Source organism: Sceloporus occidentalis, unplaced genomic scaffold (genome assembly GCF_023333645.1).
Source record: "Sceloporus occidentalis isolate IW3139 unplaced genomic scaffold, rSceOcc1.0.p SCAF_5, whole genome shotgun sequence".
Classification (NCBI taxonomy): domain Eukaryota; kingdom Metazoa; phylum Chordata; class Lepidosauria; order Squamata; family Phrynosomatidae; genus Sceloporus; species Sceloporus occidentalis.
Window position 1 is genome coordinate 104,919,126 of NW_028316985.1, and position 15,243 is coordinate 104,934,368.

The 15,243-nt window shown below is 38.8% G+C and overlaps 1 protein-coding gene across 2 annotated transcripts in view; it reads right to left on the reverse strand.

Annotated features, from left to right (window-relative positions):
- Positions 1 to 15,243, reverse strand: part of LOC149312620 (semaphorin-3A) — a 221,756-nt gene that overhangs the window by 21,612 nt on the left and 184,901 nt on the right. For both annotated transcript variants that reach the window (XM_089525014.1, XM_089525015.1), the window contains exons 11-12: positions 11,327 to 11,546; positions 3,403 to 3,494 (exon numbers count right to left, since the gene is read on the reverse strand). In XM_089525014.1, the coding sequence (XP_089381140.1) occupies positions 3,403 to 3,494; positions 11,327 to 11,546 (312 nt within the window). The remainder of the gene's footprint in view (positions 1 to 3,402; positions 3,495 to 11,326; positions 11,547 to 15,243) is intronic.

Below are 15,243 nucleotides of genomic sequence, written 5' to 3' on the forward strand. Positions count from 1 at the left end.
ACCCTCTGAACAAAGTGATGCATGAAATGCATACTCCCTTTGCTACTTTCCCACCTCAAACAATGATCTGGAATCATAGCAACAAGAAAAGTGTCTGTGGCCACTTTCCTTAAACATGGGGCTGCTGGAAAAGATGGCGGGAATTTGACTATTTTTCATATTGCTCTGCGTGTTCCTACTGTAAATTTCTCTCAGCTAGGGAGAGAAAGAAATTCTGTTGAGACTCAAGTGTCTTGATGAATGTAACATATATTTTTTTGCACCTGTCATGACTTGTTGAAAGAAAATATGTGCTTTGGCTGAACGGTTTGCACACTGGGATAAATTTCTGAAAATTAATGCACACCCCTTTCATATTTTAGAATTTGTACTGTTAAAATGAATGTAGTTGAAAAATACACAATCAATGGATGAACTTTGCTTATATCATGTATATTGTACAGTCGATGTACAATTAGAAAACGTTCTTATAAAGTTTGCATGAGCTTCAGTATGATTGGAAAACACAAATACTGCACTCAATAGGAAACAGGGATGGGAAGAAAATGCAGGTAGGAGAAATGTGGAGAAACTCAATGAAATTGAGACTGAGATTTTCACATCTCTACATCCATCCACTTTTCACTGGAGTTTATCAGACAAGGGAGATTGGAAGTATAATCCAATGGCAATTCAAATGCAATCATGAGGTTTAATGTTATTGCGTGATAGACTACCACAAGCAATTTCGGGCTATGGGAAGTCAGTCCAAACGCAATCATGGGGTTTCACATTATTGCGCCTTAGACTACCACATGCAATTTCGGGCAATGGCAAGCTATTTTCAGGCAATGGTGAGTCAGTTCGAACACAATTCAAATTCACGTAAATTCGCTGAACTAGTGTATTCACGTGAATGTGTTCTGGCCCCACTTTCTTTTCATTCAAAATTAAGATAAATTCATCCCATGTGATAAACTCCACTGGCAAAGTGGAAGGTAGGCTGGGTTGGTTAACTGTTATCCTTACTACAATATACTCCCTGAAACTTCCTCCATGCTATGTTGGTCTCACTCCCTGGGTCCATCAGTTTCTCTCCATGACTTGTCAAATTCTACCCTGGGCTTGCATCTTTTTACCAGATACTGCTATAGATTTGGCCTCGTTAATGTGCCCATCCAGTCTTTGTCCATTCTTCTAAGTCTCAAGTTGGAAACCACATTTCCAAACCCAATATTCAGAACTGGATCCCGATGGCCACTTTCTACACATCAAGTATTTAGGGAATGTTCTCACAAGAGACAAAGCAACATTTCCAACAAGCCCAGGAGGGGCATCATCCATCTTTGTAGAAGTTACATTCCTAACTTAATAGAGTGACTGGACATTAATTGGATTTCATTCATGGTAGGAGTTCATGCAATAATAGCTACATCCATCAGGACTTTGTATGATGATTAAACTATTTTCTACATTTAAAAGAGAAAGGAATAAGAAGACAGCAGCTAGTATTGTGATTTCATTTCTTTTCTCATAATTCATTTTTGTTTAAAACCAAGGCTCAAACCCTTACTGCATAATTAAACAGAGGCTTGCCAGCAAGGTACGCAGGGATCTTGGTCAATTATTTATTCACATACAAGCTTTGCTTTCTATTTAAAGCACAACATGTTGAAAGCAAACAATTCTATAATATGTTGCACAAACAATATGGTGCCTGTTCATGAGGCAAAGGAGTATAGCAACAGCAATGCAAGAGGGGGAGAAGCAAATCATAATAGAAATGTGTCAACTCATTTTGTAGACTACCGTTTCCTAGATAATTGGAGAATTTGACATAGACGTGTCTCTAAATATGTGTGGATATTTAGAGCAGGGCTGTCATAATCTAATTAGCGGAATTTCAACCAATTAATTAATGAGTTTTAATTAGGGATTTCAAAAACTCTCAGTCTCAGTTTTGTTGCATTTCTCCAATTGGACCTGCATTCCCACAACTTTCTTTGTTTGTGCCAAGTTGTGAGACTTGATTTTTAATTCCCACATGGAAATTAATGTGCATTTTTTCTACACATTTCCCACAATTTATATATGTCCTTTCCCTAAAATACACATTTTTCTACACTTCATCCTTACTGAGTAAAGTGTTTTGTATGTTTCTTCTGTATGGATTTTACTTGCCTACAAGTTTTTTTTTTAATACATGGTTTTATGAATATGAAGGATACCACAAGTCTTCCATAGACATGCATTGTTTATACAAGCTCCACTCTGTATTAGAATGAGTCCTGGAAAGTGAGTAACTTTGACAGAAATCTTGATATCACCAAAATTCTTTTCCATCCTTAGTTCTGATTGATATGTTTGAATGGGAATCAAAAAAATAGCATAGGAAGCTACTTCATATCACTTGAGACCAAAGTCTCATCTTGCTCAGTATCATATATAACTGGCAGCAGGTTACTTTCAGAGATGAGCCTTTTCCAGCCATGACTAGGAATATCTGAGATAAAACTGGGACTTTTTTCATGCAAAACTTGTGCTGTAAGATAAATGTGTGATCCATTTCAAGGGGAAAAATTAATTATTTTCTGTATAGATAATCCTTGATATTTTGCAGGAGAAGAGGCCTGCCTGGCAGAAATAGAAAGAGGAGGGAATGCCTACTTTAAGATTAAGGACTTTTTAAAAAGGCTTATATAAAAATTGTTATTTTTTTTTTAAAAAAAAAAGATTGCTGCTGATTGACCATGAGGTACTTTCAATAAGAAGATTATTCTATTTTCTTTTATTTAATGAAGTATATCAGGTAAACATATGGACAGATCTAGCTAAGATCACTTAAAAAACAACAACCCTACATTCCATTTTGCAATCATCCCAGAGAAGGCAAGATACATTTACAAAAACAAAGTATCTTGAAAATTCAGCTCTATATCTATGCCAACTTTTGCTTTAAGACAATCAAATTGTGTAATGTACCAAAATTAACTTTAATTGTCATGTCACAGAAACTGTTAACATCTGAAAACAAACCTTTCACTATGCCCTTGTCATAATGTCATATGTCCACATGTAGAATTAATTTTGTATATTTTTGTGTGGAGCAGACGGGCGCAGAGGCTTTCAAATATACAGATGATTTTCACTGTAAATTGCAAACAGTTGTATCTATTGGTCTGCATGTCCCAGCAGTGGCTTGGGGGCAGTGGTAATAGCAATCTCAGTTTTTCTTAGTAGCTGATACTGCATGGAAAGTTCCTAAATTTATTTAAGCTAGTGACTGTGTCTCTGTTTGACAATGTAATGAGGAAGATTCCATGGTCTTTTCCACCTTACCAAAACATTCAGCGTGTAGCTATCTGGGAAGCATGGTGAAGAAAAGAGAGCAAAAATAAATTACAAATCTTTATAGCCACTAACCTGGAAGACAGTCATTTCTTCAAGCAAGACTTCTTCCAGATCATGCCAGGTCTCCTTAGGAATAGAAACTACTTTCAGAACTGTCCCAATATCTGAGAGAAAGAGATACATTTTTTTCCTCCAGTAAGAGAAGGTGAATATTAGACATCAACAGGCATTTCACTTTTCCATATTACAATTTACAAAGAGGATTAGGGGGCGATGTGTTGGAATTCCAATTTACCTTCAAAGTAATTCTGAAACTTCTTTGGAGTTTCCAAAAAAGGATTATGTTGTTTTGTTTTTTTTAAAATCTAAATATCCTGAAGTCCTAACTAATTTTAGCTGTCAGCAAGTGAAGAGGGCAGTGTACAGTTATCAGTGAAATGTCATCTGCCATAAATGAATATTTAAAGTCAGGAATGTAGGGATCAGCTGGGGCTACATTTTATGACACATTTTCAAACCCAATGCTTTTCATGGTTGCTTTAAAATATAAAGGGAGAGGCTAACACAAGGGTCAGTGTCGAGTATTGGGCCAGCTGGAGGGATGCTGTCAAGCTGATTCAAGCTGTGAGATCTCTTTAGAACAAGTTGATAGTTTTATAGCATTGAAACAAAATGACAGTTGGCAGTTTTCAAACAGTGTTTGCAGGAAGTCTGTTGTTCCTCAAAATTTTATCAGGCTTATTAGCTTCCCCAAACACATTTTGTCCAACATTACTGATTACAGACTGAGCATATACTGACATGAACTGTGTGTGTGCCAGAGGACAAACCAAAGTATTGTTTGCAACAGTATGGGTTCTTTGGTAGAAATTCTTTGTTTAGGTTCTGCAGTGGACAAGAGAAGATTCTCAAGCCCTCTTCAGGCAGTCGTCATTTTCAGACATTTTTATTATTGGCATGTGATATAATGCTGTCACAGAGTCACTTATATTACACTGCTAAGCAAATGTTAGCTTTACTAATTTAAATTTATTTTATGCCAATCTGATCTTTAATTTTTGTGTTATCCCCCAAAGAACATAATGGGACCATAAAATAATGGTACTGAAAATTTTCCAATAAGAATAAAATAACACATTCCTCCTCCATCCACTGAGACAAGTGGCAGCACATGCATCTTTGGGCAGGTGACGATGTCCAGCCATCACCCATAGGATACACTGGTGTTGAAATCTAGTCCCATGTCTGTCTGATCCTTTAGGCATGGGTATCTCTAAAGGCCATAGCTGGGAAGCTGCTAGTCATTTTGAATGTCTCACAGTGCTCTCAAGCCCATGACTTCATGTTATGTCTGGGGCACAGTAGGGCACAAAAGTTGACAGCTTTTCAAAGGTCAGATCATCAGGGGGACAACATAATAATAATAATAATAATAATAATAATAATAATAATAATATTGTTTATTTATTAACCTCTTTCCCCAAGATCAAAGCAGTGTACAAGTGTCAGTAAAAACAGTACCACAATTCACATATTAAAAATACACATTAAGATGAATTAAATCCAAAAGCATAGTTAAAAACATACAGTAATAATGTTAAAATCATGAATATCAATACATCAGAGTCAATAGGGGAAAGATAATCTTAGAAGGAATTGGGAGGGTAGGCTTGTAGGAAGAGGTAGGTTTTTAATGCCTTTTTAAAGGCTTCTAGTGTTCCACTAAGGCGGATCCCTTCAGGTAAGGCATTCCACAGAGAAGGCGCTACTGCCGTAAAGGCCCTTTGTTGAGTAGTCGCCAGTCTCACCTTAGGGTGATTGAGTAACAGTTTTCCTGTAGTCCTGAGAGTGTGGGGAGGATTATGCAGGGAGAGGCGTTCCTTCAAGTAACCCGGGCCCAAGCCATTTAGGGCTTTAAAGGTGATAACCAACACTTTGTACTGGGACCGGAAATGAATTGGCAGCCAGTGTAAAGATTTTAAAACAGGTGTTATATGGTCGGACCTCGCTGTCCCCGTGATTAACCTGGCTGCTGCATTTTGAATCAATTGAAGTTTCCGAACCTGATACAAAGGTAGCCCCATGTAGAGTGCATTGCAGAAATCCAAACGAGAGGTTACCAGTGCATGTACTACCTTTTCTAGGTCCCCTTGGTCCAGACAGGGACGTAGTTGGCGTATCAGCCGAAGCTGATACCAAGCACTCCTGGCCATCGCATCTACTTGAGATGATAAATGTAGGGATGGATCCAGGAGTACTCCCAAACTACACACTTTGTCCTTTAGGGGAAGTTTAATCCTGTCAAGGACAGGATGGCAAATTTCCCTGCCCGGGCTAGGGGAACCTATCATGAGTACCTCTGTTTTCTCTGGATTCAATCTGAGTTTGTTTTTCCTCATCCAGCCCATTACTGCCCCCAGGCAGGCGTCGAGAGGAGAGATGCCATCCTTAGTCACTGTATCAGTCGGAGACATGGAGAGATAAATTTGGGTGTCATCAGCGTACTGATAACACCATGCTCCATGGCTCTGGATGATCTCTCCCAGTGGCTTCATGTAAATGTTAAATAGCATGGGGGACAGAATGGCGCCCTGAGGGACGCCCGATGTAAGCTCTCTTTTACGAGAGCAGCTGTCCCCCAGCCTCACCATCTGGAACCTTCCTTATTGATAGGACCGGAACCACTGGAGCACAGTGCCCCCAATACCCAATTCTCTCAGGCGTTCCAGAAGGATACCATGGTCGATGGTATCGAATGCCACTGAGATGTCCAAGAGCACCAACAGAGTTATATCTCCTCTGTCGGTTGCCAGACGGAAGTCATCGACTAAGGTGACCATGGCAGTCTCAACTCTGTAGCCTGCTCTGAAGCCAGTTTGAAATGGGTCAAGATAATCGGTTTCATCCAAGACTGCCTGGAGCTGAAAAGCGACTGTCCTCTCAATCACCTTGCCCAAGAATGGCAATAGGGAGACCGGTCTATAATTACTCATAGATAGGGGATCAAGGGAAGGTTTCTTCAATAAAGGCCTTACAACTACCTGTTTCAAAGACGTTGAAACAGTACATTCCCGAAGAGATGTGTTTATTATCCGATAAAGATCAGATGTTATAACATCTCCTCCCTGCATGGTCAACCAGGAAGGACAAGGGTCAAGAGGGCAAGTTGTCTTTTTCATGCATCCAAGGAGTTTGTCTACGTCCTCGGTACTGACAAACTCGAATTGATCCAGAATAACCTTGTTACCAGAGGCACTGGATGCCTCTACTAAAGGTTCTGCTCAAAAACTGGTGTCAAGATCAGTCCTTATCTGAGAGACTTTGTCAGCAAAGAAGTTGTTAAAAGTGTCACAGCAGGCAATAGTTGGTTCAAGCAAAGGGTTCTGGGTGGCCGGGGTTTGAGTTAGTTCCCTGACTACCTTGAACAGCTCTGCTGGACGAGACTCCGCTGACGCAGTCAGTGCAGCACAGAACGACTTCCTAGCTGCACTGACTGCCACTCCATAGGAACACAACATGTTCTCATGGAGTGTTCTGTCATATAAGTTCTGATGTTTCCGCCAGTAGTGCTCTAGTCGTTGTGCAGCCCGCTTCATCTGGCGAAGGTCTTCTGTATACCAGAGTCTTTTCTTTGGAGCAGGCCGGCAAGGACGCTCGGGAGCGATACTGTCTATAGCCCCGGATAGATTCCTATCCCAGTTGTCAACATAGCAAACAGGTGGAGGGGAACATCAGATGGCAGTTTGCCAGGGTAACCACTCTAACCTGGCTGCTCTTAGAGAATGAAAGTATCCTGGTTCTTAGTCCATATATTTTGAATACATCCTTAATTACTGAGCCAAGACTAGAACATTTACTTTACACTACCTTTGGCCTTGAACTTAAAAGAGCCCATTGCTTGCTTCATGCAAGTATCCCCCCCCCCCCCGCAACTCATATTATCCCTCTTCCAGTAGTATCTTATAAAATTTCCATATCTGGTGGTATCATGTCAAAAAATAAATAAATTGTCATTTGGCGTGATGTGTTGTTGTTCTATTTTTTAAAACAAAATGATCATTAGCATATTTCATTTTGCTTTTGTTGATTTAGACAAAAAAGCTATTAACATATCTTTTTGCACAAAAATTTTGAAGTTCTGCAATGAAAAGAATATTTGAAAAATGTTCAAAAATTCTCAAAATTTTTCCCAGCAGGGAGAAAAAATGCACATGTTTGCTTTCACAAGGGAGAATGAAATAGACAAAGATTCATGTACCTACATCTTTCTAATGCCCAGGGTTTACGGTAGATAAATTGGAAGGGCGTATTGAAAAAACAGTAAAAAAAATGGAGATTCTTTTGAGACAGTTAAAATGAAATGATGAAACCCATTTAGGCATGGCTTCAGCTCAAATTGAGTTGGATTGGGGACTGTCATGCATCTTGATTGGATTAGATTTCAATTACTATCTTGACTGAAAACTTTTGTTCCAGATATTTTCTGTTTTCTTTATTCAACAAAATGTTACATTTCAATTGTTCACTTTTAGATACATTTTTATCTTTTGTTGGCTGAAAGAAATCTAGCATTTCCAGTTTGCTCTGTTTTTTGTTAGATAATTACAGGTATTGACTATATGCAGTTGATCTGGTTTGTTAAATACAGGTTACTGCTGACGTTAAACTTAGTGATACTAGACACCATGAAATCTCTGCATATCTTGGGTGGTATCATATATAAGCATCATTAGGGGAAGGCACTCTAAATCCCACCAATGGTAGCAATACATTGTGAGAGGACATGGAAGAGGGCCTTCTCTGCTTTGGCACCTTCTTTATGGAATGTCCTCCCTGTGGAGGTCCAGCTTACACAAAATTTGGTTTCTTTTAAGCACCAAGTGAAAAGAACATGGCTTTTTGCTGAAGCTTTTAGGTCCAAATGCATATGTACTGTATATAACTTTAAGTATTTGATCTTTTAGATTATTTTAAGTTGTTAAAATGTGTTTTTTTATCTGTTTAATTAATTTAAGATGCCAATTCTGATTATGATAAGGTCGGAAGGTTGGAAGTTTGAGGTCCAAGTGCTGCATAATGGAGTGAGTTCTCATCACTAGTCCCAGCTTCTGCCAACCTAGCAGTTCGAAAGCACGCAAATGCAAGTAGATAAATAGGTACCACTTTGGTGGAAGATAACAGCATTTGGTGCAGTTATGCTGGCCGCATGACTACCAGACCACCTTGTACAACACTGGCTCTTCAGCTTAGTAATGGAGATGAGCACTGCCTACTATAGTTGGCTATGACTGGACATTCATATCGAGGGAAAACATTTACCTTTTCATCAATAGTATGTGAGTATATTAATGTAAAAAGACTTCACCAGACAAATAATCTTAACAAATGCTGCTGAACAACAGCTATGAAAAACTGTTCTTATTTTTATTACCTAATATTTGTTATGGGGTTTACAATGTAAATCTATTTTCACATGGTATCTTAACAACATTTTATGAGTTTCAGACAAAGAGCTTCATTCATGGAGTGACACAGAAATGCCATAATTGTAGTTAAAGATAATGGATAATAAAGGTATTTAGAAGATAGTTAATTGAGCCATAGCATACATAATATTAAATAATATGGAGAGATAAAAAGGGGGATCACAAAGGATGTTACGGATATAATCTCACTCACAAGATAGGAAGGACAAATTTGTTGTTTGTATGTACTATGTAATGTGTAGTTTGTGAGTTGAAATTGAGATTATTATGATTAGGGTATATCGTAAAGAGAGCTGACTTCAGATCAAGTTCTGAATAGGTAAAGCAGAGGAATTTGGAAAGTGATGGAAGGTAAGAGTAGGTAATAAACACAAGGTTTAAAGTAGGCAAGAAGGAGAAGAGAGTAGGCAAATAAAGAAGGAAAGGATTAAGGAGGCACAACCAAAAAGGGTAGTATGAGAAGGAACAAGAAAGGGACATAATAGGATCTAGAAAATAGGGGAACTTGATCTGAAGAAAGCGGTGATACAAAATTTACAAAGGGAGGGTCAAGATAAGTGAGGGTTTAAGAAGGTAAGTGATTTTAGGTTTAGAGACATAACTGGTTTATGTTGTAAAGTGAATTGTCAAATATTTGTTTTATGTTCAACTTTTTTGTTTGTATACTATCATTTCCCTCTGTTTATTGTTCATTGTTTTATGTTTAGTTTCTGTTATATTGCTTGTGATGTTGTTTTGTTATATGTAAAAATAAATAAATAATATATTTTAAAAAAGAATGACCTGCGAAATTATATTTTTTGCAAGAGAAATTTGTCAAATATATTAGCGACAAAGATGGGAAGAACTTCCAAAAATTAAAGAGCATCAAGGAAATGGATTTTAATCAGTGCTACGTAGGAAGACATATGAATACTACAGTTTAGGATGATAGAAGCTTGAAAAAGGAGGGAAAGAAATAGGAACTGAGTGAGTGAACCTGACAGCCAGCCACAATGTGTCCACAATTTTTTTACAAACTAGTTCTTTTTAAAAGGGATCCCACCAAGATTAGTGGTTTACTGGATTAGAAAGCGTTTGAGGTTAAAGGTAGAATACGTTAAATGCTATAGAGTCTCTGATGAGGCCTCAATAACCCAAAGCAAAGTTTTATCAGTATTCAAGATCAGCTTTTGGTGGAGTAATATTTCAAACAAATTTCAGACAAATTGAATCAGGCTCTTCTTTTCAGATCACTAAGCTTTGACGAGTAATTCAGTTTGGATGATAAAATTACAGTTATTAATTCATGTTTACTGACAGATGGGACTCAGACAGCACTAAATTATTCTTCTACAACTTCAGATGAATTTAGGAGTGCAGACTGATGTGTTAAAATATGTGTTTTAGCATGTTAGAGGGAGATTAGAAGGGAGAGGGAGATTAGAGGGGACTATTTCTCTGGAGCGAGAGAACAAACTTTTTTTTAGGCTGTCACCCTAAACACACTTACGAAAAGATTAAACTTCTGAACACAATTGGGATTGCTAAGTAAACAAGCAAATAATTGCCCTCGCAATGTTTATTGTAGATATTAAAAATCTGAGTTTTTAAATTCATGATGATTGCTCACTATGGTAGGACAGACATCAAGGATAAAGGTTCTGACCCAAACCTTTGTAGAATATGCTAATTTTCTGTGTTTGGGGGATGGGACAGAATCCAAAATATGAGTTGCAACCTGCAATCTGAAGTGACACAGTGTGGATAAAAGTTAATCATCTCAGCAATAAAGATAATTCAATCTGTTCATGGAGTAATTCCAATGTTCCAATCATGACTTCAGTTAACTAAGGTCCTGTCTACACAAACCAGGATACTCTGGAGGCAGTTGGGAATATCCTTGTCCCAGAGATGCCCTAGCCCTCCACCATTACCTAGCCCTCTGTTTCTATGCTGGAATGGCTGTCTGCAGTCTTTTCACTGAGCTAGCAGTGCATTTGTCACCACTGTGGGTCACTCACTTCTGAGGTGACCATTGCTGGGTACCTTGTTCTGACCTCAGAGCGAGTGATCTGCTGTGGCGCCAGACATGCTGGGCAGCTCAGAGGGATGCATATGCAGACAGCCACTGCTGTGCAGAAATGGAGGACTCATTCCAGAGGATTCAGAGTACGAGGTAGGTTTTAAAAGTTCATTTTATGGTTGTTATGCCCTGGTTGTAGTGTGGAATGCATCAGATGTCATCTTGCATGAGAACAGGGGTTTGAGCTACGTATGGTCAGAACAGAATAGCACCAGAACAGGGGGGAAATTGGGTTTTTAACCCTTGAAGACAAGGCGTAAGGTACTGACTAATGCTGAGCCTTGCTTGAAAGTATTTGTGAATACTATTGGAAAACAAAGTCTGATTCCCATTCCTTTGAAGAGAGCAATCTGCCAAGTCTTTGTACAGAATAAATGCTGAATAGAATGTATTCTAAACCATCAATTCCAATTTTTTTATCCAGCAGAGGTTAGTGGAACCTTACCTGTTCCAATGAACATGACATCATACTGGCCGTCCTCAGCATCCACCCGATCAACTACAATTTGTGTGAACTGGTAATCCAAATCTGTTTTGACCATAATGGGACGGTTATTGATAGGGTATACAGGGTTGTACATAGCAGGATGGCTTCTTGCAAAGGTGATTACTTCATCCGGAAGGTCTTTGGTTGAGTCAAAGCCACCAAATGTTTTACTTGGGCACTGGTGGGAGAAGAAGAAAAAAAAAGGACATTGTCAGGAGAGTAGGGGTTCAATTTTTGCAGTTTCTTGGTCTCTTGTGGATCACATTCCCCATTGCCAAATTTCTATTGCAAACTGCAAAACCCTTTAAAGCAAGAATGTTTTGCTTGTTTTGAAGAGTTTTCTCTGGTCTGTCATTAAATTTTGGAAATGTGCTTTTGAAACAACCTGGGAATCACAAAAAGAGGTTGGAAGTACATCTGACCCACAGGCCATTGGGTTCCCTTGCTCTACTTAATAAATTACAGCATTGAAATTCCCATTGTAGCCTCCCTCTTCTGCATTATTCACACATGGGCAAGGCCTAAAGATAGTTGTGGACCAATATTATGGTATATATTCAGTGTCTCCATGAAAGGAGAAATTAACACTTTCCAAGTCATCACTGATACCCTTGTTCCATTTCTGCATTAAAGTACAATTTGAATTTCAATGTAGATTTAAATGTGTCACTTGAAAACAATTTCTCTCAAAATAATATGTTTTTTCTGCAAGTACATTTGACGGTATTTTTTTTAAAGTCAAGAAATGTATCACAATATATTTTTTTTAAAAAACCCGCTAAAGCTCTTGAATAATTTAGTTCTGTATTGGAACAAGGAAATGCAGCTTAGTCCAGTTCTTACTGGAATTGGCAAATATCAGATTCACAAAATGCTGCTGAATCTGTGAGATCTGCAAAATTGCATGCCCCCTTCTAGCCCAGCACAGTATCCATCCCTGCTTCAAATCCCAGTTAATGTAACAAGCATGGTAGGCGGTACTAGATGATGCTGAAGGGCTGTTGTAAGGATTACTGAACTTTCCAAATAAATTGTGCTGGTAGAGGGTTCTTCTGTAAATCTTCAATCTCCCCCCAAAGTGTTCAGTTGGAATACTCAAACCATTTGATTTAGCTGCCTAGAGCAGTGATTCCCAAAGTGGGCAGTACTCCCTCTCTGGGGCAGTGGATGGTTCCAGGGGGGCAGTGAGGGAAAAGGGGGCAGTGGAGGGGGGCCTTCAGTGAAAGTATTGGTGTGTAAGAAAGACAAGGCAAACCAGCAGCCTTTTGGACCATAGTGGGGGTGAGGATTGCATGAAATGTCTTTTCAGGATCCTCAAAAAATCACCACACAACCTTGCTGATCATTTTGTGTGATGTTGTCTCCTGCTCTTTGCCTGCCCATGTGAGTTCACTCCCTTACTGGTGTCTTCTACTAGTAGTGGCAGTTGGGAAACTCTTGTGAGGAGTGCTAAGTATTGTTATTTCTGGAGTGTGGATGCAGCCCCAGATGTCAGGCCTCAAACACAAATGATGGAATTACACAATTTACCAGGCCTGCCTAATTCAAACTGCTCTCTTGCCCCTTCCTTAAATTTATACAAAGTGCTTTGAACACTAAAAAAAATTTTTTTTTACCAGTATTGGTTCTAGGAATCTCTATGTCCTCCAGCACAAGTCTGCCAGAAGTTGATCATAAAGTTGTGCCAGAGAATCTAGAAGTTCCTAGAGAAAACACTTCTCTATGCATTTGTAGGTTCTCCACCATGATTCTATGATCAATAGAGTTTATCGCACAGGCCCTGGAATGGTCCTGTTGTGCTACAAAAGGAGACATGATGGGAATGGAAGGCAGCATAGAATGCATCTTACCGCACAGGGGAATGCCACCGATGCCGAGGCCGGAAGTTCCCATCACGTTCTGGATGCGTTCCCCAGGAGGCGATTTTCAGGAACGGTTTAGAAGCATTCCTGAAAATCACCCCCTCAAGGATGCATCCAGAACATGATGAAAACTTCTGGGAGTGGTGGCAGCGTTCCACTGTGTGGTAAGATGCATTCTATGCTGCCTTCCGTTCCCATCATGCCCCTTTTTGTAATGTGACAGGCCTGTTCCAGGGGCCTGTGCGATAGACCCAAAGGTTTGGCAGATGTTGACCACTGGATGTTGAACACTTGAGTTGCACTAGAGGACCTGAGGATTCCTAGAGAGGTGTTTTCTCATTTAAAAAGAATAGTGGTATTTTTAGTTGTGATCCCCCCCCCCCATATTCATGGAATCTAACCCCAATGAATGCGGAGGGACCATCTAACCCCAATGAATGCGGAGGGACCACTGTAGTAGCATTATATTTTATGTTTACTACTTTTATTTTAAGAACATTCAAGTGCGACAATGTCCTCAAAAGCTTGTTCATTAATACTTACCACTTGAAAGCCAAAATGTAATCAAACAATAATCCTAATGTTCAATAGGGGAAACATCAATTACCATGATTATTGCCTTGTTAATATTCAATAGCGAGGATTTTCCTTAAAAAACTACAGCGTATTTCATAGGAATAGGAAAATGTTCACAGGTCTGTGTGGCCTAGTTTTAATTGACAGCATTCATCATTTTATTGTGTGCTTTCCCTAGCAACACAATTTCAGTACTCTCTTTTACAAGTGAATTTGAACACCTGGGATAATTGCAGACCAAACATAATTAAAAATGAGAAACACAATGGGAGCTTCCCTTCTTCTTTTCTTTTTTTCCAAATCAGTGCCACATTGATTTTAGCCAAATCAATGCAACCAACAATTATTAAAAGTCTTTTTGTACCCTGTAGCAATTTTGTGTTTAAATGAATTCACATTCCCAAGCTAGTTCCTAATTTTCCAGATGGAGCACAATCCTGATTACGTGCATTAATTAGATAATGATTAATCAGATAATACATGTGAAATGCTTTGAACAAGAAAAGTAATTTAGGAGTGCTAAGTATTGTTAATGCAGCTGGGGATTCATACACAAAAACATGTGTGAATAATGTGTGTGTAATCTTTTTCATTTTTTAAATGGAATGACTTGATCGTTTCTAAGCAGCCATCCATAAACCTCAAATTTACAATGAATGAACATACCACAAGGCTGTCCAAGGACTCTGTGGGCCTTTCCTCCTCTCAAATTCCTTAGTTCAATGGTGCATGGTGATCCCTAAGGAAAGCTAAGTGCTAAATCATTTTAAAGGATCCTTCCTATATACACTATATTGATTTCTTGTTTACATTCCTCATGTTTGAAATGGAAGCAGTAATGTGAACATCAGTGTTTCCTTACACTTTCTGCAAAATGCAGAGCCTACCAAAAGCTCTGCAATCAGCAAGGAGTCAAAAATGAGAAGCATATTTCACAAACATTTTAATTCTTTCTCTTCCCCCTCCCCACACAAACTGAGTTCCTCTTCTGATAATTTTTACATCTCTTTGTGAAAGGGTGCAAACTGTCTTCAACCTGTTTCCCCTTTTTAGGGTGAGGTGGGTGCATGGCTGGATTGAAGGCAATTAGGGGGCTGCTTCTTTTTACTTGGATGATTATCTAAAGGGACATCCTGTTGAATATAATGCAATGAAGTTTAATTTTCTGCATGGTGTTTCTTTCAACGAGATGCCCATTCTAGTGTGATGATGTTAGGGCTCAGCAATGAGCACTCATGGGATCTCCTTGCAATATTCATATAGTAATGTGTTCCCCTTTTCTTCTGACAGATCAGGAACAAAGGCTGGGAACAGGAAAGCTTAGAAAGAGCCGATGGTGGTACTACAGTTGTGCAGTTCCTGGTTCATTTTCACACTATACAATTATAACACTATGATTCATTTATTAATTAATTCATGAATGTTATTTAATTATAT